The 25,226-nt window shown below is 51.5% G+C and overlaps 1 protein-coding gene across 1 annotated transcript in view; it reads left to right on the top strand.

The window, feature by feature from the left end:
• Window positions 1-25,226, top strand: part of PAX7 (paired box 7) — a 70,305-nt gene that overhangs the window by 12,840 nt on the left and 32,239 nt on the right. The window contains exons 4-5 of the mRNA XM_068162840.1: window positions 20,254-20,419; window positions 21,238-21,437. Of these exons, the coding sequence (XP_068018941.1) occupies window positions 20,254-20,419; window positions 21,238-21,437 (366 nt within the window). The remainder of the gene's footprint in view (window positions 1-20,253; window positions 20,420-21,237; window positions 21,438-25,226) is intronic.

The following is a 25,226-nucleotide window of genomic DNA, read 5'->3' as shown; positions in this document are numbered from 1 at the left end:
TCCCCACCTCCACATCCTCCACTAGATCAGGCTGCTCAGAGCTTTGTTGAGCCTCACCTTGAATAGCTGGCCTGCATTAGGAATGGTGTGGCCAGCAGGAGCAGGGAAGTCATTGTGCCCCTGTACTCTGCATTGATTAGGCCACACCTTGAGTCCTGTGTCCAGTTCTGGGCTCCTCAGTTTAGGAAGGACATTGAGAGACTTGAACGTGTCCAGAGAAGGGCAACAAGGCTGGGGAGAGGCCTTGAACACAGCCCTGTGAGGAGAGGCTGAGGGAGCTGGGATTGTTTAGCCTGGAGAAGAGGAGGCTCAGGGGAGACCTCATGTGCTGCCCAGGGAGGTGGTGGAGTCCCCATCCCTGGAGGTGTTCAAGAGGGGATTGGATGTGGCACTTGGTGCCATGGTCTAGTCATGAGGTCTGTGTTGATAGGTTGGACTCGATGATCCTCGAGGTCCTTTCCAACCTAAGTGATACTGTGAGACTGTGGGACTGTGATCTTCTGGCATGGGGCCCCAGCCACCCCCCTGGGCAACCTGTTGCAGCGTTCCACCACCCTCATGGTGCAGGACTTATTCCTAGCATCCAATCTTCACAGAAACACAGAATCACCAAGGTTGGAAGAGACCTCAAAGATCAGCAAGTCCAACCTGGCACCACAGACCTCATGACTAAACCATGGCACCAAGTGCCACATCCAACCCCCTCTGGAACACCTCCAGGGATGGGGACTCCACCACCTCCCTGGGCAGCACATTCCAATGGCTAATGTCTCTCTCAGTGAAGAACTTTCTCCTCACCTCCAGCCTAAACTCTTCTCTCATTTCAAACTATTGCTCCTCGTTTTGTCACTGCAGGCCATTGCAAACAGCCTTCTTGTAGCCCCACTCTTCAGGTTCTGGAAGGCTGCTATTAGGTCTCCCTGGAGCCTTCTCATCTCCAGGCTGAACAACCCCCAGCTCCCTCAAGCTGTCCTTGCAGGAGAGGGCTTCCAGCGCCCCCTGATCATTTGCTGCTGTCCATCCTAAACCTGGCTTCTTCCAGCCTGAAGCCATTAGTGAATCAGGAGTGGGAAGGGGTGGCTGGGCTGGGGCTGCTGCTGTCTGTTATTAATCCCTAGGCAATTCCATGCGCTGAGAGCCTGGCATTTCAATAACAAAATTAAACTAAGGCAGCCAGGAGTCGCAACCCAGTGCTTTATTGATCATTGTTATGATGGAGGCCACTGTGGCTTCTGCCAGGGGAGCAAATGGATATTTCATTTAATAATCAACAAGGCAAAGAGAAATAGGCTCAGGGCAATTCTGCCTCTGAAATCTGGGTGCATTTCTAGGCTCCTCACATCAGCTGTGCCTTGATGACACCGTTTCAAAGTGCAGCAAACAAAGGGCCACGTTCTGCGTGGTGCTTGCAGCTCAGCCCTGCCAAATGGAGCAGCAGGAGAGAAAATTCCATTTGATTTGGCTTGAATTTATTCTCTCTTTACCCCTCCCCCACACCCCTCACCCCCAAAGCAATTCTGTTCTTGGTGCAAAGGAGCTGAACCCCACCACTTACCAGCAGTGCTCTGCAGTCTGGTTGCCAGAAAGCACATGGGTTTCTGAGGAGCTTCTGAAATGTCTCTGCTGTGTGTTAGTGAGGACCTCAGGGCACTTTCCCCTGTGGGCAAAGCTCTGTTCTTTGACATGCATAGGAAGGTTTGGATTGGAAGGGGCCTTGGCAGGGGAGTTGAACTTTAGAGGCCGGGGAGAGGATCTTTAGAGGCCCTTTTAGAATGGAATGGAATGGAATGGAATGGAATGGAATGGAATGGAATGGAATGGAATAGAATAGAATAGAATAGAATAGAATAGAATAGAATAGAATAGAATAGAATAGAATAGAATAGAATAGAATAGAATAGACCAGGTTGGAAGAGACCTTTGAGATCATCAAGTCCAACCTATCACCCAACACCATCTGATCAACTAAACCATGGCACCAAGTGCCTCAGCCAAGCTCTTCCTAAATACCTCCAGTGATGGTGACTCCACCACCTCCCTGGGCAGCACATTCCCATGGCCAATCTCTCTTGCTGGGAAGAACTTCTTCCTAACATCCAGCCTGAACCTCCCCTGGCACAGCTTGAGACTGTCTTCCTGCTCTGGTCATGTTCTGTGGTTCTGTGACCTTGAAGATTGTAGAATTGTCAAGGTTGGAAGAGACCTCAAGGGGATCAGCCAGCTCCAACCCCCCCTGCCATGGGCAGGGACACCTCACACCACAGCAGGTTGCTCACAGCCACATCCAGCCTGGCTGCAAACACCTCCAGGCAGGAGGCTTCCACCACCTCCCTGGGCAACCTGTGCCAGGCTCTCACCACCCTCCTGGGCAACAACTTCTTCCTCACAGCCAATCTCAATCTCCCCACTTCTAGTTTTGCTCCATCCCCCCCGAGTCCTATCCCTCTCTGACAGCCTCACAAGTCCCTCCCCAGCTTTCTTGGAGCCCCCCTGCAGATCCTGGAAGGCCACAATTAGGTCTCCTGGGAGCCTTCTCTTCTCCCGACTGAACAGCCTCAACTCCCTCAGTCTGTCCTCACAGCAGAGCAGCTCCAGCCCTCTAATCATTCTCTAATCCTCCTCTGATCACCTAGTTCCAACCCTCTTGCCATGAGAGGTGGCTCTTTTTGGAGACGAAGCTGTCGCGCAGAGGGATGCCACCGTGGCAAGCAGGTCCCTGAGCATCAGCTGAAGTCAGGCAAAGCTGCTGCAGCCCGATGCCGTTTGCCTGCAGTTTTGCTTTCCCAAACTTCTTTGAGATGTGTCCAAACTGGCTCTTTGGGAGGCAATCCCCCTCCCCCCCTTCCCCCCCCTCCCGCCCTTATAAAGGTCAGCTGGGAATGTTTTCTTTCTTCCTGAGGGCCTAACTAGCTGACACGTCTTGTGAGGAGGCTCACGATGAGGTTATGACACAACAGCTGCCCCGTGTTTTTTGGCAGCAGCCCGGGGCCGTGCGGAGGAGCCGGCGAAGCCGGGGCTGCGGGGGTTGGCAGAGGGCTGCCTTTGGCACGGTCGTTTCGGGGTGGTTGGGTTGGTTTTTTTTCCTTCCTTTCCACGGCACGGGGCCAGCCCTGCTCTCGCACACCGGAGTGACCCCGCGGTGGTGAGAACAGTCCCCTTGGCACCAGCCGCAGCCGGTCCGTGAGAACCGCGGGGGGGGCCGCTGCGTGTGCCCAGGCACGTCCGGAGACCAGCGCCGCGATGCCGAGCGGCAGCCAGCTCCCCGGAGAGGTCGGGCCGAGGGTAGCTCATTGTTCCAGGCAGCTTTAGAGAAGCAGCTCTGCAAGGTAAAGCCAGAGAGGATGAGGAGGGTCCAGATGCTTCCCCCACCCCTCCCCACCACCGCCCCTCACGCCTGGTGGAGATCTCGCTGCGGAAGGATGTTGCTAATGAGAGTCTTGCAGCGTCGCTTTTCTGTTTGCTTAGTGAATCGGAGCTCGGTGTCTCACGGTGTTTGCTGCTCTTTCGCATCCCCCCGGCCTGAATTGGAAACAGAAACGCAATGGGGTTAAAGGAAAGAGCAACCCACAGCATACATCCCCCAGCAAACCTGTCCCAAAAGAGTCCCCAGACTATCTACAAGGCAGAAATACAGTGGGGTTAAAGAAAAGAGCTACTCACAGCACACATCCCCCAGCTAACCTGCCCCAAACAAGCCCTCAGACCATCTACAAAGCAGAAATGCAGTGGGGTTAAAGAAAAGAGCAACCCACAGCATACATCCCCCAGCTAACCTGCCCCAAACAAGCCCTCAGTTAAGCAGAAATGCAGTTGGGATAAAGAAAAGAGCAACCCACAGCATACATCCCCCAGCTAACCTGCCCCAAACAAGCCCTCAGACCATCTACAAAGCAGAAATGCAGTGGGGTTAAAGAAAAGAGCAACCCACAGCATACATCCCCCACCTAACCTGCCCCAAACAAGCCCTCAGGACCATCTACAAAGCAGAAATGCAGTCAGGTTAAAGAAAAGAGCAACCCACAGCATACATCCCCCACCTAACCTGCCCCAAACGAGTCCTCAGTTCATCTACAAAGCAGAAATGCAGTCAGGTTAAAGAAAAGAGCAACCCACAGCATACATCCCCCACCTAACCTGCCCCAAACAAGCCCTCAGACCATCTACAAAGCAGAAATGCAGTCAGGTTAAAGAAAAGAGCAACCCACAGCATACATCCCCCACCTAACCTGTCCCAAAAGAGTCCTCAGACTATCTACAAAGCAGAAATGCAGTCAGGTTAAAGAAAAGAGCTACTCACAGCACACATCCCCCAGCTAACCTGCCCCAAACAAGCCCTCAGTTAAGCAGAAATGCAGTTGGGATAAAGAAAAGAGCAACCCACAGCATACATCCCCCCAGCTAACCTGCCCCAGAAATGCCTCAATCCATCTCCTAGACACACAAGGAAAACCCCCAAATTCTAGAGGGCACTTCAGGTAACAGCAGCAGCAAATCTTTCTTCCCCTGAATTTTGCCAGAGCCAAAACCATCCTCTGCAAGCCCCTTCTATGTCCATATCTAAGCATGTGTCCAAACTGGCTCTTTGGGAGGCAATCCCCCCTGCCTATATTGGCAGAGTCCAACAGGATGGCATTCAACAAATCCAAGTGCTGGGTGATGCACTTTGGCCACAACAACCCCATGCAGAGCTACAGGCTGGGGGCAGAGTGGCTGAGAGCAGCCAGGCAGAGAGGGACCTGGGGGTGCTGATTGACAGCTGCCTAAACATGAGCCAGCAGTGTGCCCAAGTGGCCAAGAAGGCCAATGGCATCCTGGCCTGCATCAGGAACAGTGTGGCCAGCAGGAGCAGGGAAGTCCTTGTGCCTCTGTGCTCAGCACTGCTTAGGCCACACCTTGAGTCCTGTGTCCAGTTCTGGGCCCCTCAGTTTAAGAAGGACATCAAGACTCTTGAATGTGTCCAGAGAAGGGCAACAAGGCTGGGTAGAGGCCTTGAGCACAGCCCTATGAGGAGAAGCTGAGGGAGCTGGGATTGTTTAGCCTGGAGAAGAGGAGGATCAGGGCAGACCTTATTGCCTTCTACAACTACCAGAAAGGTGGTTGTAGCCAGGTGGGGGTTGGTCTCTTCTCCCAGGCAACCAGCACCAGAACAAGAAGACACAGCCTCAAGCTGTGCCAGGGGAGTTTTAGGCTGGAGGTGAGGAGAAAGTTCTTCCCAGAGAGAGGCGTTGGCCATTGGAATGTGCTGCCCAGGGAGGTGGTGGAGTCCCCACCCCTGGAGGTGTTCAAGAGGGGACTGGCTGTGGCACTTGGTGCCATGGTTTAGTCATGAGGTCTGTGGTGACAGGTTGGACTCGATGATCTTTGAGGTCTCTTCCAACCTTGGTGATACTGTGAAACCATACTGTGAAATCATTTGCATCAAGAAATCAACAGCACTGATGGTATTTGTAGCAGGGTTACAGCAACCATCCCCTTTGGAAAGAGAAAGGTCCCAAACAGACAGGGGACAGAGTCCCAGCTATGGGAGCCTGAGGGTGTGGTGCTGGAGAAACTCACTGCTGAAGATGAAAAGGAGAAGGCTAATCCTGTGGTCCTTCTGGTTGGAAAGGCTATAAACTTCAGCACTTGCAGCATAGTTAGACAAGTGCAGCTGGGGTTTGTAGCTGTGAGCCAAGGGGATCTGTGTGAAACAAAGACATTCACCTCAGGAGGTGCAACTGCTGATGGAGGAATCCAGTTCACACAAACACAGCATCACAGAGTGCTAGGGGTTGGAAGGGACCTCTGAAGATCATCTCTGATGTCTGCTTTCACACCCTCCAGCCCCTGGCAGAGGAAGTGTGGTGGTCACTGAACTGTTTGTAGGGGACTTCACAGAGTCAATGTTAGGGGCTGGAAGGGACCTTGAAAGCTCATCCAGTCCAACCCACCTGCCAGAGCAGGGTCACCTAGAGCAGATCACACAGGAACACATCCAGGCAGGTTTTGAGTATCTCCAGAGAGGGACACTCCACAACCCCTCTGGGCAGCCTGCTCCAGGACTTGCAGGATCCCAGCTCGCTGTGAGGGTTGACTCAGCACCATCCAAAAGAAGGCCTCTGGATAGAGCAACAGCTATCCCTATTCCCTCATCCTTCTTGCCACTACAATTCCCATCTGTTTCCTGGGAAGCCCAGGATCTTCAGCATTCATGGCCAAAGCAAGGAGCTGCAGGGATGTGCTCTGCTTGAGAGGAGAAACTTGAGAGGCCCTGATCTGTAGAGTTGTTTTTATGTGACCTGGTGAGGGATCTCAGCTGACTTTGGTGGAACACATCCAGGTGGGCCTTGAAAGTCTCCAGAGATGGAGACTTTACCACTTCTCAGGGCAGCCTGTTTCAGTGCTCTGCCACCTTCAAAGTAAAGAAGTTTCTTCCCATGTTTTAGATGGAACTTCCTATGTTCAAGCTGATGTTCATTACCTCTTGTCCTGACACTGAGGACCACTAAGGAGAGTCTGGCCCCATCCTCCTGCCACCCACCCCCTTAGATACTTGTAAGCATTGATAAGATCCTCCCTCAGCCTCCTCTTCTCCAAGCTAAGCAGCCTCATCTCTCCCAGCTTTTGCTCATATGAGAGATGTTGCCATGCCTTCAGCATCTTCCTAGTGCTGCACTGGACTCTCTCCATTAGTTCTTTCTTCACTTGGTGTAGTAATAACTGATTTTGAGCTTAAATTGGGGATTGGAGAAGCTCAACATGTGCCAGCAGTGTGCACTTGCAGCCCAGAAAGCCAATCACATCCTGGGCTGCAGCAAGAGAAGCATAGATAGCAGGGCCAGGGAGGGGATTCTCCCCCTCTACTCTGCTCTGGTGAGACCCCACCTGGAGCACTGTGTCCAGTTCTCGAGCCTCTATCACAGGAAGGATCTGGAGGTGCTGGAAGGTGCCCAGAGAAGGGCCAGGAGGAGGAGCAGAGGGCTGGAGCTTCTCTGCTATGAGGACAGACTGAGGGAGTTGGGGTTGTGCAGTCTGGAGAGGAGAAGGCTCCCAGGAGACCTAATTGTGGCCTTCCAGGATCTGCAGGGGGCTGCAAGAAAGCTGGGGAGGGACTTCTGAGGGTGTCAGGGTATGATAGGACTGGGGGGGATGGAACAAAACTAGAAGTGGGGAGATTGAGATTGGCTGTGAGGAAGAAGTTGTTCCCCAGGAGGGTGGTGAGAGCCTGGCACAGGTTGCCCAGGGAGGTGGTGGAAGCCTCCTGCCTGGAGGTGTTTGCAGCCAGGCTGTAGGTGGCTGTGAGCAACCTGCTGTGGTGTGAGGTGTCCCTGCCCATGGCAGGGGGGGTTGGAGCTGGGGGTTGGAGCTGGCTGAGCCTTGAGCTCCCTTCCAGCCCTGACAATTCTCTGATTCTATGATTTTCTGTGTCGAGATCCAAACCTGGAATTGACTTTGGTTTTTTTGGTTGGATTGTTTGTCCTGTTGTTCATTTTTTTGTTGTTTGCTTGGTTTTTGGTCCTGCTTTGGAGCAGAAACTGGCAGTCTCCCAGTCTCAGCCAGCTGAGAAAGGGATCCCCTCAACAATGTGGTAACCATTTGATTTCTCTGACAAAGGCCAGAGGGCCCAGAGGCCAAAGCAATGAAGGAGATCCCAGGGCCTGGGCCGAGGCGGTTGTGCCTCACCCCCTGCTCTCCCCTGCTCTAAATGGAAGGCAGTGAAGTTGCACTGATTTATAGCAGCAGAGTGTCTGTCCCATTGTAGTCAAAACAAACAGGGCCTCCCAGGGGTTTTATGAGAAGAACCTTTATGACAAACTTTCCAATCCAGCCCAAACCCCAAACCACAACAAAAAATAAGGGTCAGAAAACACTCGGTGGAAGCTTTGCTCCTGGCAAAGCTACTGCCCAGTGTGTGCCCAGGAAAAGTGAGCAACTGATCCCCTTCGTTGCTTTTGCTTTCAGCAGCCAGCGTGCCTGGCTCCATCTGTTCCCAGCCTGCCCAGCTAGGGACATTTCCCGTTCGCTGGGACACCAATTAAATAGATTCTTTTTGGTCAACAAAGGGAAAAAAACACCCAACCCTGTTTATAATAACCAGGAGGAGGGTTGGCCAGGGCTCTCCTAATCTTCGAGCCGCTTCCCCACGGTGCTTAAGCTGTTTTTAAAAGCTCATAGCTTTTCCCTTTCGCAAAGGGAAGGATCTTGATGGTGGGGATCGATGTGCCGCTGATTTGCTGCTAAAGCCCAGCCCATCCCTAGCCAAACAATAGCAGCAGGAAATCTGCTCTCCCACATCTCCCTCACCTCGGCGAGGTGTGAACATCAAAGCCCCGTTCCAAAGTGTTTAAATGCAGCTCTAACACCATTAAGACTTGGCTGGCGAAGAAGCAAGTGCTCAAGTGGAGAGAAAGCACTCGATAAAACACACTACCTTCAGCGGCTTGCTGGTGCCAGCATCACTCAGCTCCCATTCATCCCCGGACACAGAGTTTATAAAGAGAGGAGCAGGGAAATAAATCAGAGGTTTCAAGGGGTTTATTTTTATTTCATTTTATTTCAACAGAGTTTCCTCTGACTGCTGAAATAGTCACAGAGGAGCCCAGGCTGTAAAATGGAGAGCTGGGAAGCACAGCACTTGCCAGCAACCACTTGGTCCCCAGGAGCTGTTTCCTTCAGTGATAATGTTTATTTTGTCTGTAAAGATGATCAGCTTTTATTTCAGGAAGGGGTTAGAACTGCATCACTGGGCAGGGTTGGACTCGGAGCTGGGAAGCCACAAGTTCAAACCTGAGTGTAGAATCCTAGAGTGGTTTGAGTTGGAAGAAGGGCCCTGAAAGATCACAGGGTGTTAGGGGTTGGAAGGGACCTTGAAAGCTCATCCATTCCAACCCTCCTGCCAGAGCAGGGTCACCTAGAGCAGGTCACACAGGAACACATCCAGCTGGGTCTTGAATATCTACAGAGAGGGAGACTCCACAACTGTCACCCTCACATCTAGGTCTAGCTTCCTACCAGATCAGGTTGCTCAAGGCCCCCTTCTAACCTGGCTTTGAACACCTCCTGGCTTGGAGCCTCCACAACTTCAATGCCTCAGTGTGAAAGCAGACAAACAGCTCTCTCCCATTTCTCCTTCTTCCTGCTTCCCCATCTGGAGTCTAAAATCCATTAGCAGCTGGGAAGTGGCCATAGCCTGCTGGTTGACTAAAGGTAGGGATCCTTGGCCTGATCCTTTGAGGCAGATTCCAAGATTCCTTCCCAGATCAGAAAGAATGCTGCCAGAGTAAAAGGCAATCGATGTCCCAAGCAGATATTTCACTGCTGAGAGTGATTTGCTTGCAGGAGAACCCAAAAACTTGAAGTGAAAGTAGCCTGCCCACAGCCAAATCCTCATCCCAAAGAGTTGGTTGAAATCCTTCAGTGGATGGCTTATAAATAGCTCCCACCTTCAGGAGCAGGGATCTGCCAGGGGAAAGAGAGAGGCTACATTCATTGGCTAATCTCATTTGTGAGGAGTCATTTGTTCTGCTCCACTAACCTTCCTCAATATTTATCTTCACCAAATCACCCACAAAGCAGCAAGAGGCTCAGCCTGTTCGGCGCTGAACCAAAGTCTCGCCGGCTGCAGCCACGGCCCCCCGACACGCACAGATAAACATCTACCAGCCCCAAATCCAGGCAATCTCCTGAGCTTTTTGTCTGGTTCTCTAAAGAATTAGATTCATGTAGCCTCCACAACAGCTTCATGTCTCTGATGTCTGTTTTCACACCCTTCAGCCCCTGGCAGAGGAAGTGTGATGGTCACTGAACCGTCGTAGCGATGAGCCAGCAGTGTGCTTAGGTGGCCAAGAAGGCCAAGGGCATCCTGGCCTGCATCAGGAAGAGTGTGGCCAGCAGGAGCAGGGAAGCCCTTGTGCCCCTGTATTCAGCACTGGTTAGGCCACACCTTGAGTCCTGTGTCCAGTTCTGGGCTCCTCAGTTTAAGAAGGACATTGAGACACCTGAACGTGTCCAGAGAAGGGCAACGAGGCTGGGGAGGGGTCTGGAGCACAGCCCTGGGAGGAGAGGCTGAGGGAGCTGGGGTTGCTTAGCCTGGAGAAGAGGAGGCTCAGGGGAGACCTTCTTGCTCTCTCCACCTCCCTGAAGGGAGGTTGTAGCCAGGTGGGGGTTGGGGCTCTTCTCCCAGGCAACCAGAACCAGAACAAGAGGACACAGTCTCAAGCTGTGCCAGGGGAGCTTCAGGCTGGATGTTAGGAAGAAGTTTTTCCCAGAAAGAGTGATTGGGCATTGGAATGTGCTGCCCAGGGAGGTGGTGGAGTCACCATCACTGGAGGTGTTCAGGAAGAGTCTAACTGAGGCACTTGGTGCCATGGCTTAGTTGATCAGATGGCGTTGGGTGATAGGTTGGACTTGATGATCTCAAAGGTCTCTTCCAACCTGGTTAATTCTCTTCTCTTCTCTTCTCTTCTCTTCTCTTCTCTTCTCTTCTCTCTTCTCTTCTCTTCTCTTCTCTTCTCTTCTCTTCTCTTCTCTTCTCTTCTCTTCTCTTCTCTTCTCTTCTCTTCTTCTCTTCTCTTCTCTTCTCTCTTCTCTTCTCTCTCTTCTCTTCTCTTCTCTTCTCTTCTCTTTCTCTTCTCTTCTCTTCTCTTCTCTTCTCTTCTCTTCTCTTCTCTTCTCTTCTCTTCTCTTCTCTTCTCTTCTCTTCTCTTCCCTTCCCTTCTCTTCCCTTCTCTTCCCTTCCCTTCTCTTCCTCCCTTCCCTTCCCTTCCCTTCCCTTCCCTTCCCTTCCCTTCCCTTCCCTTCCCTTCCCTTCCCTTCCCTTCCCTTCCCTTCCCTTCCCTTCCCTTCCCTTCCCTTCCTTCCCTTCCCTTCCCTTCCCTTCCCTTCCCTTCCCTTCCCTTCCCTTCCCTTCCCTTCCCCTTCCCTTCCCTTCCCTTCCCTCTGGGGACTACTAAGGAGGGTCTGGCCCCATCTGGTAGAGTTGCCTTTATGCGACCAGGGGAGGGAACTCCAGCTGACTTTGGTGGACTTTTTTGTGTGTGGCTGGGCCAAAACCAGCCATGTGATTCTGTTCCACCTGGCTTCAGCCACCTCTTGGGGCTGTGAAAGCAAACAGATGTTGCCCCTCTTCCCTTCTGCTGGGCAGCGAAGCCACGGCTTGGCTTTTCCATCCCTGTTTCCATTTATAAGCTCATTTATCCCATCTATCTTCCTCCAACATCAAGTCCTGATTAGGCTGAGCAGGAACACAACAGGCTTGCTTTCCCACAGGAGGCTCTTTCTTGACCTTCCTTTCCTCTCCTTGTCTGACAAATTGTGGGAGCTGACCCAGATCTCAGCTGCTGCGGGGATAATTCAGTCCAGCCCCATCCTGGCAGGCAGCTGTCTCTGCAGCCCTTCTCTGCTGGTTGAGAACAAGTGGCTGGGACAATCTCAGGCTGGCTGGTGGCAGGGTTGGGTGCAGGTCAAATAAGAACCAGTGCTAACCTTTGCCCCAAACCAAGGATGGGCTCTTCTGGAATCAGCTGGTTCTGCAAGGCTGACAGTGATGAATTGAAGAGGTTTCTCGGTCTTGCTGTGCCTCCCTCTCCCATCTGGGAAGGGGATGGTGAAGGCAATGGCTTGAGTGATGTTCTGTGCTGGCCATCTAGCCTTCAGGATCCTTGTAGTTGCAGCCTCACACATCAAGAAAGGTCCACATGGCCCAGTGAGAGACTGTGGACTTAACCTGGGCAATGACTAGAACATGAAGAACCTTGCTTGGATATCTTCTTTTCACTTATTTCCCATGAGGCCATCCCTGTATCCCTCTGCTTCCTCTCAGCAGAGCTGAGGCAGTCTGCATTACCACCTTCATACCTACTTCAGGCATTCTTTGGGAGAGGATTCACATGGACATAAGCCCCAGATCTCTCTAACAGCTACCAAGCAGTGCCTTCAGTGGCTCATATTATCCTTCATGCCCTTCCACGTTTGTGGTCCACATTACACTTCCATTCCCACAGCACAGGAGCTCTTTGCTGTGCACACAGAGAGATGATCATGAAGAATGTGTCTTTTAAGGAAAAAAAACCCCAGGTTTCTAACAACTTTTGGGGAGTTTGCTGCTGTTGGACTCCTCACACAGCCCTTTTCCCAAGTCCTGACATAAACCCCTGCTTAGAGTCATAGAATCAATAAGGTTGGACCTCAAAGATCATCAAGTCCAACTTGTCACCACGAACCTCATGACTACTAAACCATGGCTCCAAGTGCCACATCCAATCCCCTCTGAAACACCTCCAGGGATGGGGACTCCACCACCTCCCTGGGCAGCACATCCCAATGGCAAATTACTCTTGCTGGGAAGAACGTTCTCCTCACCTCCAGCCTAAACCTCCCCTGGCACAGCTTGAGACTGTATCCTCTTGTCTGGTGCTGGGTGCCTGCCTGGGAGAAGAGACCAACCCCCACCTGGCTCCAACCTCCCTTCAGGGAGTTGGAGAGAGCAAGAAGGTCTCCCCTGAGCCTCCTCTTCTCCAGGCTAAGCAACCCCAGCTCCCTCAGCCTCTCCTCACAGGGCTGTGCTCCAGACCCCTCCCCAGCCTTCTTGCCCTTCTCTGGACACCTTCATGAGTCTCAATGCTTGTGCAATGCAGCCCAGGGATCCTCTAGAATAGCAGAGAATCATAGATTGGGTTTTTTTGGGTTGGAAGGGACCTCTGGAGATCATGGAGTGCAACTACCGTGTCAAAGCAGGATCGCTATAGCAGGAGGGATTTACACTGGAGATGAGCAACCTGCTGTAGTGTGAGCTGTCCCTGCCCATGGCAGGGGGGTTGGAACTGGATGATCCTTGAGGTCCCTTCCAACCCTAACAATTCTATGATTCCATCAGAAATTCTTTACAGGGGGGGTGGGGAGACACTGGAACAGGTTGCTGGGAGATGCTGTGGATATCCCTTCCCTGAAGGCTTTCAAGGCCAGGTTGGATGAGACCTTGAGCACAGAATCACTGAATCACCAAGGTTGGAAGAGACCTCAAAGATCACCAAGTCCAACCTGTCACCACAGACCTCATGACTAAACCATGGCACTTGGTGCCACCACGAGCAACCTGGCTTAGAGCAAGGTGTCCCTGCCCACGGCAGGGGGCAGGGAGTGGAAGTAGATGATCCTGAATGTCCCAACCCAACCCATTCTATGAATTCATCAATCACTGAATGCACCCAGACAGGTCTTTGAAAGCACCTAGAGAGAGACTCTCTCATCTCCACAGGCAGCCCAACAGCTTCCAAACTTCCTCTTCTTCCTCCTCTTCTTCCCCCCCCCCTCTCCCTCCCAGCCTGGTTTTAGCAGCTGTAGCCTTCACCCCAGGCTTAACATGGTGTAACAGGATCCCTCTGGCATGGGGGGAATCTTTAGTGGCTGATAAAAACCTTAACTGTTGTGAAATGAAAGCAGGTTCCCTTTGAAGTGCTCCTCGCATTACAGTTCGATGCTCCAGCCTCTCTATTTCAACCACCAATAAAATGATTTATAAGCATAAAGGCCTGAGCCACCTTGCAGGAGGGGGAAGGGAAAGGACTTGCTAACATCATTAGCTGCAATGTATCTTCCCCTCCCTTTTTTTTTTGGGGGGGGGTGGCTCTGGGTTATAAATGAGGGGCAGAATCAACCTGTTTGGGCCATGAAACCTCCCTTTCCTCTGCCCCGGGGAGATAAATCCTGTGGGTTCCTTTCGGGGCAGGCTTCATTGTGCTCAGGGCTGGGTTCTCCAGCCCCAAGGCTCTGGTAGGAAGCACTCTGGTGGAGGGTGGAGGGTGGGAATCTCATTTGGTCCATGTGTTATTTACTCTCATGATCCTCCCTTATTTCTGGGCCCATCAATTGAAGAAGGACATTGAGACTCTTGAAGGTGTCCAGAGCAGGGCAAAGATGCTGGGGAGGGGTCTGGAGCACAGCCCTGGGAGGAGAGGCTGAGGGAGCTGGGGTTGCTTAGCCTGGAGAAGAGGAGGCTCAGGGGAGACCTTCTTGCTCTCTCCATCTCCCTGAAGGGAGGTTGGAGCCAGGTGGGGGTTGGTCTCTTCTCCCAGGCAGGCACCCAGCCCCAGTACAAGAGGACACAGTCTCAAGCTGTGCCAGGGGAGGTTCAGGCTGGAGGTTAGGAAGAAATTCTTCACAGAAAGAGAGATTGGCCATGGGAATGTGCTGCCCAGGGCAGTGGTGGAGTCCCCATCCCTGGAGGTGTTTAAGAGGAGACTGGATGAGGCACTTGGTGCTGTGGTTGAGTTGATCAGATGGTGTTGGGTGATAGGGTGGACTTGCTGATCTTTAAGGTCTTTTCCAACCTGGTTAATGCTATTCTATTATTCTATTCTATTCTATTCTATTCTATTCTATTCTATTCTATTCTATTCTATTCTATTCTATTCTGTTCTGTTCTATTCTGTTCTATTCTATTCTATTCTATTCTGTTCTGTTCTATTCTGTTCTATTCTATTCTATTCTATTCTGTCCTGTCCTGTCCTGTTCTGTATTGTTCTATGATTCTATGACTCTATGCTTCTATGCTTCTATGACTCCATGATCTATGACTCTCTGATTCTATGACACAAGAAGAGAAGCCAAGTTCTGTATCCCTAATTCAGAGCAGGAACCACACACATGCAAGCACAAGCCAGAAGAGGCGAGATTGAGAGTGGAGATGAGGAAGAAATTCCTTACAGTGAAGCTGGGGAGACTCTGGCACAGGTTGCCCAGGGAGGCTGTGGCTGTCCCCTCCCTGGAGGTGCTCAAGGCCAGGCTGGATGAGGCCTGGAGCAACCTGGGCTGGTGGGAGGTGTCCCTGCCCAGGGCAAGGGGGTTGGAACTGGCTGATCTTTAAGATCCTTTGCAACCCAACCCATTCTATGATTCTGTGAATCTCTGAGCAAAGGCCAGGCCTGTCCCCTTTGCATGACCAGGGCAAACAAAAGGTTATTTATTCATTTGTGTCGCTCGCTGCTCCTAGGAACTGTGCCGTGCTTTGGACTGGATGAAAGGAGCTGTGAAGCACTCCAGACCTTGATGTTCATTCATTCATTTTCTCTCTCCTTAACTCTGCCCTAGATTTTCCTAGCCACTCTTTGGTGCCCAAAAAAAAAAGATGGACACAGCAGCTCTGACCTGCATGGACTTGGTTGGTCAATGCAGATCGGATGTAAGCTGACCTATTTCTGTCAGGCTTTTGGAAGGTGCTGGGAGGTTATGCTGCTTCAGCCAGCAGTGCAGGGAAGTAGGAACAGGTCTGTGAAAGGAGGTGTTGGGTGCCAAGGACCTGACATCAGCCCACTGTGGCCATCTCAGGGGGCTTCATTTGCATCAGCCCTTCCAAAGCAAACGGGGCTTTGATTTTGGTGTTGGTGCTGCGTGCAGCACCATGGGAAGGGATGCCCAGGGTTAGGACCTTCCTGTCCAGCAGCAGCAGGTCACACAGCTGTCATTTGTAGGTTGGAATCAAACAGTTTCCACATCACACCTGCAGATGGGTAAGATGTAGGAAGAGCAGTAACAGACTGGACCAGAGGAGGCCACAAAGATGATCAGTGGGTTGGAGAACTTCCCCTGTGGGAACAGGCTGAGAGAGTTTGGGGCTGTTCAGGCTGGAGAAGAGAAGGCTCTAGAGGGACCTTAGAGCAGCCTTCCAGTACCTGAAGGGGCTGCAGGAGAGCTGGAGAGGGACTTTTGACAAGGGATGGGAGTGACAGGATGAGGGACAATGGCTTTGAGCTGGAAGAGGAGAGACTGAGACTGGAGATGAGCAAGAAATTATTTCCAGTGAGGGTGGTGAGACCCTGGACCAGGTTTCCCAGGGAGGTTGTGGATGCCCTCTCCCTGGAAGTATCATAGTATCATAGTATCAGTCAGGGTTGGAAGGGACCACAAGGATCAGCCAGTTCCAACCCCCCTGCCATGGGCAGGGACACCCCACACTAGATCAGGCTGGCCAGAGCCTCATCCAGCCTGAGCTTAAACACCTCCAGGGCTGGGGCCTCAACCACCTCCCTGGACAACCCATTCCAGGGCTTCACCACTCTCATGGGGAAGAACTTCCTCCTCACCTCCAGCCTAAATCTCCCCACCCCCAGCTTCATTCCATTCCCCCTAGTCCTATCACTGCCTGAGATCCTGAGCAGTCCCTCCCCAGCCCTCCTGTAGGCCCCCTTCAGATCCTGGAAGGCCACAATGAGGTCACCTCAGAGCCTTCTCTTCTCCAGCCTGAACAGCCCCAACTCCTCATAGGAGAGGTGCTCCAGCCCTCTCTGCTCATCCTTGTGGCCCTAGTGTTCAAGCCCAGGCTGGATGAGGCTCTGAGCAACCTGCTCTAGTGTGAGGTATCCCTGCCCATGGCAGGGGGGCTGGAACTAGATGATCCTTGAGGTCCCTTCCAACCCTGACCATTCCATGATTCCATGTGGGGACACTTGTGTCTGCAGCACCTCAAACTCTCATAACCCCAGCGCCTGATCTGATGTTGAGCAGCTTGGAAGCCTGATGGAGGATTTTTCTTTCCCCCCACCTCCCAAATGCTTTACCCTCTTAATTTTTGCTCCTTTTTTTTTTTTTTCCCCTTTTTTTTCATGTTGCTGTGAAATTCAATCGTGTTTTCTAGCCCTTTAGGCCTCACAAAGTCCAGCAGCTGCATTCTCATCTGGCTTGAAAGCTTATCCGCATACCTCTGAACCCCAAACAGGGACCGGGCCCGAGAGCCTCTCTGATGAAATGAAGTAAACCAAAGCCCAACAGACAGCTTGAGAAACCCTTCCCACTGTTGCAGAAGGGAGATAGCCCAAGTGTGGCAGTGGGAGGCTGATGCTTAGGAAATTTCCCACAGATTTTGAGTAGGAAAGGGGTAGGATGTAAATAGATTACCATTGGGTGCAAAAGGAAAAATAGAATCAGAGAATTGTTAAGGTTGGAAGGGACCTCGGGACTCAGCCAAGTCCAACCCCCCTGCCATGGGCAGGGACACCTCACACCACAGCAGGTTGCTCACAGCCACATCCAGCCTGGCTGCAAACACCTCCAGGCAGGAGGCTTCCACTACCTCCCTGGGCAACCTGGGCCAGGCTCTCACCACCCTCATGGGGAACAACTTCTTCCTCACAGCCAATCTCTATCTACCCATTTCTGGTTTTGTTCCATCCCCCCCAGTCCTATCCCTCCCTGACACCCTCAAAAGTCCCTCCCCAGCTTTCACAGTATAACACTATCACAGTATCAATAAGGTTGGAAGAGACCTCTAAGATCATCAAGTCCAACCTGTCACCACAGACCTCATGACTAGACCATGGCACCAACAATCCCCTCTTGAACACCTTCAGGGATGAGGACTCCACCTCCCTGGGCAGCACATTCCAATGGCAAACGACTCGCTCGGTGAAGAAGTTTCTCCTCACCTCCAGTCTAAACTTCCCCTGGCACAGCTTGAGACTGTGTCCTCTTGTTCTGGTGCTGGTTGCCTGGGAGAAGAGACCAACCTCTTCCTGGCTACAACCAGGAGCCCTCTTCAGATCCTGGAAGGCCACAATTAGGTCTCCTGGGAGCCTTCTCCTCTCCGGACCGCACAACCCCAACACTCTCAATCTATCTCTACAGCAGAGCAGCTCCAGCCCTCTGCTCCTCTTCATGGCCCTTCTCTGGACACCTTCCAGCACCTCCAGATCCTTCCTGTAATAAGGATCATGATAAGGTCTAAAGGGCTGGAAGGGACTCCTTAAGATCTTCAAATCCAACCCCCCTGCCAGAGCAGGACCATAGAAGCCAGCACAGGGCTTGAAAGTCTCCAGAGAAGGAGACTCCACAACCTCTCTGGGCAGCCTGCTCCAGGGCTCTGTGAGCCTCCCAGTCAAGAAGTTCCTCCTCATGTTGACATGGGACCTCCTGGGCTGGAGTTTACATCCACTGCTCCTTGTCCTATCCCAGGGTGCAGCTGAGCAGAGCCTGTCCCTGCCCCCTCCTTCTTGACCCCCAGCCCTCAGATATTTAGAGTCAGTCTTCTCCTTTCCAGACTAACCACCCCCAGGGTTCTCAGGCCTGTGATTTTGAGGAGTAATTCTCTGAAATTAGTTTGCAAGGTGGAGAGGGGAGGATCGAATTTAGGGTGTGGGGTGGGTGGATGCAGTTTCAACCCACCACACCCAAACACATCAGGGCAGACCCAAATGCCTTCAGAATCGATCTCCCCTCGAGCCCTACAGGCAAGAAGCAGGGTGGGCAGAGGAAGCACGAGCCCAGCTTTGCCCACACGTTAATCCCAGGTTTATTTGAATGCACAGAGCTCGAATTTGGCTGCAGTACAATCCTGGTGCAGACTGCAGTGCCTCTTGCAAGGCGAGCATGTCTGAGCATACAGACAACAGTGATTTGCTGCAGTGGAGAGAAGCTGAGGGAAAAAAAACACACACACACACACACACCCTCCCCCTCCCCACCCCAGCCTTTATTCCCTCTGGTCTGGTTCTATCTATTTAGCTTGTCTAACACAGAAACCATGATGCTAATCTGTCTATTTATCCCTCCTAACAGTGCAGCCGTGTTGCTATTATGGGGCTTAATCCTTCAGCACGATTCACAGAGTTGTCAGATAACAAGGCAGAGTGGCCAGGTGGTAGCAGTGCATCCATTTGCTCCAGACTCTCCTGGAATACACAAGTTAAATCTATTCCTCTAGGTCTCATCCTTCTGCTGCTGGCCTCCTTCCTTGCTCTTCGGCGAGGTTGGAGCACGGGCGTCAGGGTGAGCTGAGGGATGGCCTGCTGGCAAGATGGGAATGGGATGGAATGGGATGGAATGGGATGGAATGGAATGGAATGGAATAGAATAGAATAGAATAGAATAGAATAGAATAGAATAGAATAGAATAGAATAGAGAATGGAATGGAATGGAATGGAATGGAATGGAATGGAATGGAATGGAATGGAATGGAATGGAATAGAATAGAATAGAAAATAAAAGAATGGAGAATGGAATGGAATGGAATGGAATGGAATGGAATGGAATGGAATGGAATGGAATAGAATAGAATAGAATAGAATAGAATAGAATAGAATAGAATAGAATAGAATAGAATAGAATAGAATAGAATAGAATAGAATAGAATAGAATAGAATAGAATAGAATAGAATAGAATTAACCAGGTTAGAAAAGACCTCAGAGATCATCCAGTCCAACCTGTCAACCAACACCATCAGACCAACTAAACCATGGCTGGGGGTCAAGTGGAAGGGGGCAGGGACAGGCTCTGCTCAGCTGCACCCTGGGATAGGACAAGGGGCAGTGGATGTAAACTCCAGCACAGGAGGTTCCACCTCAACATGAGGAGGAACCTCTTCACTGGGAGGCTCACAGAGCCCTGGAACAGGCTGCCCAGAGAGGTTGTGGAGTCTCCTTCTCTGGAGATTTCAAGACCTGTGCTGGCTTCTATGGTCCTGCTCTGGCAGGGGGGTTGGACTTGATAATCTTCTTCAGAGGTCCCTCCCTTAGACCTTATCATGATTTCTTATTACAGAAAGGATCTGGAGGTGCTGGAAGGTGTCCACAAGGGCCATAATGATGAGCAGAGGGCTGGAGCTGATCTGCTATGAGGATAGACTGAGAGCTGGGGTTGTGCAGTCTGGAGAGGAGAAGGCTCCCAGGAGACCTAATTGTGGCCTTCCAGGATCTGAAGGGGACTACAGGAAAGCTGGGGAGGGACTTTTGAGGGTGTCAGGGAGTGATAGGACTGGGGGGGATGGAGCAAAAGTAGAAGTGGGGAGATTAAAATTGGCTGTGAGGAAGAAGTTGTTCCCCGTGAGGGTGGTGAGAGCCTGGCACAGGTTGCCCAGGGAGGTGGTGGAAGCCTCCTGCCTGGAGGTGTTTGCAGCCAGGCTGGATGTGGCTGTGAACAACCTGCTGCAGTGTGAGGTGTCCCCGCCCATGGCAGGGGGGTTGGAGCTGGCTGAGCCTTGAGCTCCCTTCCTACCTTAACAATTCTCTGATTCTGTGCTCTCCAGAGGTCCCTTTCAACCCCTGTCTTTCTGTGACTCTTTGATCTTCACCCGGGGGCAGGGCAGGGGCAGTGTTGTTATTTGGGAGAGAGGAAGCTGAGGCATGGAGGAGGCAGAGGGAGGAAGACACAACGTCAACGTCGGGCAGTAACTCGAAGCCTCGTTCGGCCAGCGCTGTAATTCGGCTTGTGCTCCCACCGGCAGCCCAGGTGAGAAGGGGCAGCAGGGCACAGTGAGTCTCACCTGGGTCCTTCCTCTCCCCACCAGGTGTGGTTCAGCAACCGCAGAGCCAGATGGCGCAAGCAAGCCGGGGCCAACCAGCTGGCAGCCTTCAACCACCTGCTGCCGGGGGGCTTCCCACCAACAGGAATGCCAACCCTCCCGCCGTACCAGCTGCCAGATTCCACCTACCCAACCACCACCATTTCCCAAGGTGAGCACCCATCCACCTCCCCTGCTTCTCTGCTCTTGCCTGACAGCATCCCAGCCTCCCTTCCCCTTGCCCAGGTGATGCCATCCCACGAAGGGTTTTTTAACTCAGGGAAGTTTTCCTTTAGTTGGGAAGAGAATTCTTTAGGGGTCTTTTTGTCTTCCCAAGCCAAAGGAAACTCCACAGTGTTCTCCTGTGTCTGACTGTCCTTTCTCTACAGTCTCCTGACTGTGGCTCATAGAATGGTTTGGGTTGGAAAGGACCTTGAAGATCATCCACTCCCAATCCCCCTGCCACGGGCAGGGACACCTCCCACCAGCCCAGCTTGCTCAAGGCCTCATCCAACCTGGCCTTGAACACCTCCAGGGAGGTGGCAGCCACAACCTTCCTGGGCAACCTGTTCCAGGGTCTCCCCACCCTCACTGGAAAGAATTTCTTGCTCATCTGCAGTCTCAGTCTGCCCTCCTCAAGCAGTTCTTCATTCAGCTCTGACATGATGAGCACATCAGCCCAAAAGGAGCAGCACATAGGGGATCCTTCCACAGTGCTGTCAACCAACAGCCCCAAGTCCTTTTTTCCCGTGGGCAGCAGCTTCCAGCCACTCTGCCCCAGGTCTGGAGCATTCTTGGGGTTGTTGTGTGCAGCACTCAGCTCCTGCTCTTGTTGACCCTCATCCCATTGACCTTGGCCCATTGATCCCACCTGGCCAGGTCCCTCTACAAAAGCCTTTCTACCCTCCAACAGCTCAACACTCCCACCCAATTTAGTATCATCTTCACACCCTCCCACAGCTGTTCACACCCCAAACACTCTCTCCACAGATGGGGGGAGCACTGTACACAGGCCCCAGCCCCTGCCACCCTCCACCATGCACCAGGGAGGACTTGCCGCAGCCGCCGCTGCCGACACCGGCTCTGCCTACGGGGCCCGACACAGCTTCTCCAGCTACTCAGACAGCTTCATGAATGCTGCAGCTCCTGCCAACCACATGAATCCTGTTAGCAATGGCCTCTCTCCACAGGTATGTCACCTGCTTCCGTTCTCTTTCCTTGGCTGGGAGCATTTGGCCGGGCGCAGGGCAAGGCTGCAGGCTATGGCGGCGCGTTGTGCTTAACCAGGGGGGGTTGTTGTGACTGCCACCCAGCTCTTGGAGGCAGCCCAGTTGCAGCAAGTGGTTTGTTTGGTTATCAGCAACATCTCTGTCCTGAGCTCAGAGTGTTTGCATGCTGTGAGTTCCCACATCCAGGTTAGCACACTGTTGTGCATCCAAACAGCAGGACCTGGAGCGCTGGTGCTCATCTTCTCAGCCCTCCAAAAGCATCCCAGGCCCTTCAGCTGTGGATTTTAGCCTCCTGAAAGCATGTTTGACTTTTTTTTTAGCTACTTCTTGCAAGCTCTGTTTGGATGTGGTCCATGGTTTGTGGGTGACTGATTCAGAGATAGGTGATGCCAGCTTGTCCAAGCCTGGCTGGAACACGGAAAGCTCTTCCTTATGGAAGTGTCATGGATCTGAGCTTCCTCAAAGCAGGAGGATGTAGAGCTGGGATTTAGTTTTGAGAGTCTAATTGCCATGTAGAGAATTCTGCTGGTGCTTTCCATGAGGCCAGGGTAAGGGGTGTGGGGAAGCATTAGAGGAGGGAAGCTGCCCTTCACATACATCTGCTTGTATAAAAGAGTGGAGCAAGTAGGTTTGAAGTCTACCAGGCAACAACCTCATGCAGCCCCTTGATTTCAAATCCCTGCCTGAACTCACAGTAGAGCACCCATGACCTGACTCTAGGAGCTGTGCTCCAAGCCTCAGCCTTCCAAAGCTCTTAGGCTTGCCCAGATTGTTTCCAGTTGTGTGCATGGCTCTGCAGTGCTGCGATGACAGAGCAGGTTAAACCCTCCATCATCAGCTGCTCTGAAGAGGGCAGAGCTTGTGCTGTGTGTGAGAGAGAGACTGGACTTAGGTTCTCAGCTGGAGAGCTCCCTGAAATCTGTGGAGACACCAGGATGTACAGCACTGAGAGCATGACCTGCTCTGTCCCTGTCCTGGGATGAGAATTGGAGTTGTCTGTCACCTCACTTGGTAGAGATTTTCACCTTCTCTTTGCTTGACTCTGATGTCATCTGTTCTCCAAAGGCACATTTGGGTTTGGGTGGAACAAAGGAGGCTGAGGGGAGACCTTCTTGCACTCTACAACTCCCTGAAGGGAGGTTGGAGCCAGGTGGGGGTTGGTCTCTTCTCCCAGGCAGCCAGCACCAGAACAAGAGAACACAGTCTCAAGCTGTGCCAGGGGAAGGTTTAGGCTCAAGGTGAGGAGATAGTTCTTCCCAGAAGGAGTAATTGACCATTGGAATGTGCTGGCCAGGGAGGTGATGGAGTCCCCATCCCTGGAGGTGTTCAAAAAGGGATTGGATGTGGCACTTGGAGCCATGGTGTAGCTGTCAGGAGGTGTTGGGTGACAGGTTGGACTTGATGATCTCTGAGGTCTTTTCCAACCTTGTTGATTCTATGATTCTAAAGCACACAGATCAGGCTGAGAATCAAGAGCAGGGACTTGTGTCTGGGTAGGGGTACCTGGAAGGACCTTTTGTGTTTGCTTTTTGGTCACTTGTGGCACACAGAGCCACACAAAGTGCACCGTGGCAGCCGGTTCAGAGTGGCCCGGTGATGCTATTTAAGACAGGAAAAGCAAAGCCATCTGAAACCTCAGGGAGAAATTAGGTAGGCAGCTGAAATGAAAAGGCTACAACTGTTGTAGAGAGGAGTCCAATAAATGGGGACAGCAGAGAGGTCTGTGGGGTCGAAGCTGCGATCATTTGTGGTCTCTCGAGTGTGAAAACGAAACACTGAGTGCCGGAGGAAAGAGGGAAATGCTTGCAGCTCCTCTGGAATGGCATCAAAATCCCACTCCTAGCTGTGAGTGGTCAGAAGGAAACTGTTAAAAGTGTGGCTGGCATGAGGCTGAATCTTGCCTCCAAGGGTTTGTAAGTATAAGGTCCATAGAATCATAGAGTCATAGAGCCATAGAGTCACAGAGTCATAGAGCCATAGAGACACAGAGTCATAGAGTCATAGTGACATAGAGCCATAGAATCATAGAGCCATAGAGTCATAGAGCCATAGAGACACAGAGTCATAGAGTCATAGCGACATAGAGCCATAGAATCATAGAGCCATAGAATCATAGAGCCATAGAGGCATAGAACCATAGAGGCATAGAGCCATAGAGTCATAGAGACACAGAGTCATAGAGACACAGAGTCATAGTCATAGAGTAATAGAACCATAGAGTCATAGAATCATAGAGCCATAGAGTCATAGAGCCATAGAGACACAGAGTCATAGAGTCATAGCGACATAGAGCCATAGAATCATAGAGCCATAGAGGCATAGAACCATAGAATCATAGAGCCATAGAGTCATAGAGCCATAGAGCCATAGAGTCATAGAGCCATAGAGACACAGAGTCATAGAGCCATAGAGACACAGAGTCATAGCGACATAGAGCCATAGAATCATAGAGCCATAGAGTCATAGACCCATAGAATCATAGAGCCATAGAGACATAGAGTCATAGAGCCATAGAGTCATAGAGACACAGAGCCATAGAGCCATAGAGACATAGAGCCATAGAGTCATAGAGTCATAGAGCCATAGAGACACAGAGTCATAGAGCCATAGAGACACAGAGTCATAGCGACATAGAGCCATAGAATCATAGACCCATAGAATCATAGACCCATAGAATCATAGAGCCATAGAGACATAGAGTCATAGAGCCATAGAGTCATAGAGACACAGAGCCATAGAGCCATAGAGACATAGAGCCATAGAGTCATAGAGACATAGAGCCATAGAATCATAGAGCCATAGAGCCAGAGTCATAGAATCATAGATCCATAGAGTTGCAGAGTCATAGAACCATAGTCATAGAGTATTAGAACCATAGAGCCATAGAGTCATAGAGCAATAGAGTCATAGAGCCATAGAATCATAGAGTCATAGAACCATTGTCATAGAGTACTAGAACCATAGAGCCATAGAATCACAGAGCCATAGAGTCATAGAGTCAGAGAGCCATAGAGACATAGAGCCATAGAGACATAGAACCATAGAGCCATAGAATCATAGAGCCATAGAGTGATAGAACCATAGAGACATAGAGTCATAGAGTCATAGAATCATGGAGTGATAGAGTCATAGAATCAAAGCCATAGAGTCACATAGTCATAGAATCAGTCATAGAGTCATAGAAACATAGTCATAGAATCATAGAGTCATAGAAACACAGAGTCATAGAATCATAGAGTGATAGAGTGACAGTTATAGAATCATAAAGTCATAGAGTCATAGAATTATAGAGTCATATAGAGTCATAGAATCAGAGTCATAGAGTCATAGGATCATAGAATGTTCTGGGTTGGAAGGGACCTCCAAAGCTCATCCAGTCCAACCCCTCTGCAGTCAGCAGGGGCATCCTCCACTAGATCAGACCAGAGCCCTGTCCAGCTTCACCTTGAATGTCTCCAGGGAAGGGGCCCCAGCCACCCCCCTGGGCAACCTGTTCCAGTGTTCCACCACCCTCATAGCAAAGAACTTCTTCCTCACATCCAATCTCAACCTGCTCTGCTCTAGTTTGAAGCCATTGTCCCTGCAGGCCTTTGCAAAGAGTCTCTTTGCAGCCTTCTTGTAACCCCTTCAGGTACTGGCAGGCTGCTGTTAGGTCTCCCTGGAGCCTTCTCCAGGCTGAACACCCCCAGCTCCCTCAGCCTGTCCTCATAGCAGGATTTGGAGGGGAGGTGGAGGGGGTGGAAATCAGGA

This window comes from Melanerpes formicivorus, unplaced genomic scaffold (assembly GCF_026170545.1).
Source record: "Melanerpes formicivorus ecotype bairdi unplaced genomic scaffold, bMelFor1.0.p_v2 SCAF_67, whole genome shotgun sequence".
In the NCBI taxonomy this organism is placed as follows: Eukaryota; Metazoa; Chordata; class Aves; order Piciformes; family Picidae; genus Melanerpes; species Melanerpes formicivorus.
This window is presented reverse-complemented; position numbering and strand designations above follow the sequence as displayed.